The sequence below is a fragment of the Zeus faber genome (genome assembly GCF_960531495.2).
Source record: "Zeus faber genome assembly, chromosome: 7".
NCBI classification, from domain to species: Eukaryota; Metazoa; Chordata; class Actinopteri; order Zeiformes; family Zeidae; genus Zeus; species Zeus faber.
The window spans coordinates 29,500,347-29,503,697 of NC_137203.1; the positions used below are offsets into that span (position 1 = coordinate 29,500,347).

The following is a 3,351-nucleotide window of genomic DNA, read 5'->3' on the forward strand; positions in this document are numbered from 1 at the left end:
GAATAGGCCTGGTACGGGGCCAAAAAGAGACATGTCACTAACTTAAGCCGCCTGTCAGTACATGTGCAGTGTCGAAATGGGTGAGATGGCATAGAGGCTATGGGTGTGTGTGTGGGTGTGGGTACAGGGTGGGGTGTTGCAAGGGCAGGATTTCCTATACCAACTGAGATGTGAGATTATAGCGATAGAGCTCTGCTCTATTCCTCATAGGTCTTCCCCAGGGCGAAGAGTATACTGATGCCACCTTGCTGTGGTAAGTTTTGTCGTTATTTTACAACCAACTCAAGTTGATTTATGTATTATTGTAAATTAAATTCTATTAATATTAGTACTACAGCGTTATACTAATTATTTATATTGGTGTAGGTTCAAACTTTTTAGTTTTTAACTGACAATTAAATGTGACTCTGTAGGCCAATATTGTGTGAATGCATACATTAACAACCACTGTGTATGCTGCTGAAGTATAACCTATTGGAAACAAACAAGCTACATTAATACAGTATGCATTGAATTGGACTCACTAGTCGCAGGCTGTGTAGTTGTGGGTCACAGCAGCAAGGTTTGGCAATGGATGCCTGTCCAAAATATTTCATTAGTGCACCTAGAAAAAGATACAGTAAATGTAAGCCAAATGCAAGCAGACATGCATAGATATGTAGCAGGTTTACTGGGCCCTCGGTCATTGTTATTTCAACAAATGCTTACTGAAATACAGTACATACAGTACATACATAAATCCCACAAACACTCTGCAATACTTTCACAGAAGTTTTTTTGTCATATGAATAAATGTATATTTATTATGTAATAGTGATTACACCTACATTCAGCCCATGAAAACATTTGCTTATTTTGCCATTCTCTCTTCTCCTTACCACATTAAAGTTAGACTGTATGTGCCAGTAGAAAATCTTGAAAATGTTTCCTGCTTTTCTGTTTTATATGTCTGACCGGGACTGGTGTTTGCCATCCTATATATATATATATATATATATATATATTTATATATATATATATATATATAAACACAATAAATATATTAATATTAATATATTAATATAAAATATTTCAGATTATTTTCAATTACTTGGATTATTATCATTATTATTATTATTATTATTATTATTATTATTATTATCTATCTTTCTTGTGCGAGTCTTTTTTTTTTGTTTAGTTTGTGAGAAATTGCTTATCTGATTGATCACTGATGAAGCTTCCTTCCTCTCCAGGGCTTACAAGCACCAATGATCTGCAGTTTCTGGGCTGTAACATCCATCAGTTGAAATGAGAACCTCTGGGTCCAGGCTCTTTACCGTCATCTCCCTTTTGGCTGTCTCCTCTTACCTGCTCCATTGGAGCATGGTGGACTGGAAACTCAAGGCGACCCAGCGATATGTGACTCCAAAGAACATCTCCATCCTTCTTTGGCACTGGCCATTCGGCCAAGCCTACAGCCTCGAGGGCAACAAATGCCTGGAGATGTACAACATAAGCCGCTGTTTTCTCAGTGACAAAATATCTGGGATCTCCACAGCCGATGTGGTGGTATTCCACCACAGCGAGCTTCAAAAGGGTCTATCCTCCTTGCCCTTGCACATTCCACGTCCAGTGTCGCAACACTGGGTTTGGCTTTCCCTGGAGCCTCCCATACACCATGCAAACCTAACCCCTTACAATGGCTTCTTCAACTGGACCATGAGCTTCAGGCGTGACGCAGACATATCCATTCCTTACGGGAAGACTGTGCAGGGTATGTTCAAGTCTGACTATGCAGCCTCTCAGAATCGCTCTTGCCTTATCAGCTGGGTAGTGAGTAGATACTTTTCTACACAGGCCAGGGCAGCTGTTTATCAGAGTCTGAAGAAACACGTTCCCATAGAGGTCTACGGTCTCTGGTCCAAAAGACCCCTTTCGGACAAGAGGCTTTTGCCCACAATCAGGCGGTGTCTATTCTACCTGGCGTTTGAGAACTCCGTGGCTACGGACTACATCAGCGAGAAGTTATGGAAGAACGCGTTCCAAGCAGGGGCCGTGCCCGTGGTTCTTGGCCCAAGTAGGGCCACTTACGATACACTAGCTCCCCCTCATTCCTTCATCCACGTGCAGGATTTCCAAGGCACAGCAGAGCTGGCTGCGTACCTCAGGAGTCTGGCTGCAAACAGGGAGGCCTACGAGGCATACCTTCAGTGGCACCAGACACACACCATCCAGACCTACACAGACTGGAGGGAACGGCTGTGTCAAATTTGCGTGCGCTACTCTCAATTGCCACCTCACAAGGTCTACCATGATTTGGAGAGCTGGGTGAACAGATAGAAGTCAGCTAGGATCAATGAGGACACTGATTTACCCTAACCTACTGCTGTGTGCCACTCTGAGGTTGCATAATCAGAAGAAATAGATCAGAAAATAAGATAACTATTGTGCTCTGTGCTTCACAGAAGGTGAAGTTGAAACTTACAGCTTTCGCTGGAAGGCAGCAAATTAAGCGGCTTTAAAGCTCTTACCTTCTCTCTGACACTGCAGCCATGTTCTTCTATGGCCCAGTTTGGCCATTTGTTTCGATATGTTTTCAAACAGACCGCTTACGATACGACCCCTCAAGTTTAGCTTGGACAGAAGTGTCACCCCAAATACTTATGAGGTCTGACACCTCATTGTCCCTCCACTGACTACCTCCATCGCAGTTGTCTTCCATGTTCACAGAGTGACTCCTGCAGTCCGGAATTGTGACGAATGTCGCTCTCGAGTGACATAAAAGTCGCATGAATTCCGATTTGAGTGCGACCTCAATTTGTCAAGATATTTGACAAATTGAGGTCGCATTGCAAAAAAATCAGACCTGTATCCGATTTAGGACCACAAATAAAAGTGGGCCAAATCAGAATTGATTCATCAGATTCCATGTGATTGGGGCTGTTTACATTGTCATAAAAATAAAAATAAAAAAAGATTTGCCTGCAGTGTGAATGCAGTGACCAATTGAATATACCACTAAGTTAGTTGAGGTTGGGCGGTCTCCTGGGCAAGAAGCCAGTGCTACGACTTGACCATTTCCTTTGTTGTCAAAATGCAGAACTGATTGCTTTATTGTTTTGTTTTAGTTTTGTTATTGTATTTGCAGTTGTTCAACTTTTTTTTTTTTTTGCAGTGCACTAGAACCTCATTTAACCAGTTGTATGCAGCGACTGCTTGTTCAGTTGTAAAAAAAAATGGATATACTCAAAACGGTTCCTAAACCAGTTCAAGGGGTTTGTCTAAAATTCACCAGAAACAAAATGGGTGGATTAACCCTGTATCGTTTACTCACAGTGCGATCCCTAAACTTGAAATCAATTAACTGAAACT

The 3,351-nt window shown here is 41.8% G+C and overlaps 1 protein-coding gene across 1 annotated transcript; it reads left to right on the forward strand.

Moving 5' to 3' along the window:
• Window positions 1-1,482: 1,482 nt before the first annotated feature.
• On the forward strand, window positions 1,483-2,534 carry LOC307233253 (alpha-(1,3)-fucosyltransferase 7; the record flags this gene model as incomplete). Its single annotated transcript, XM_080004529.1, has 1 exon — window positions 1,483-2,534. One exon carries the CDS (start codon window positions 1,483-1,485, stop codon window positions 2,317-2,319), a length of 837 nt encoding a protein of 278 aa, XP_079860655.1. The 3' UTR covers window positions 2,320-2,534.
• Window positions 2,535-3,351: the final 817 nt, after the last annotated feature.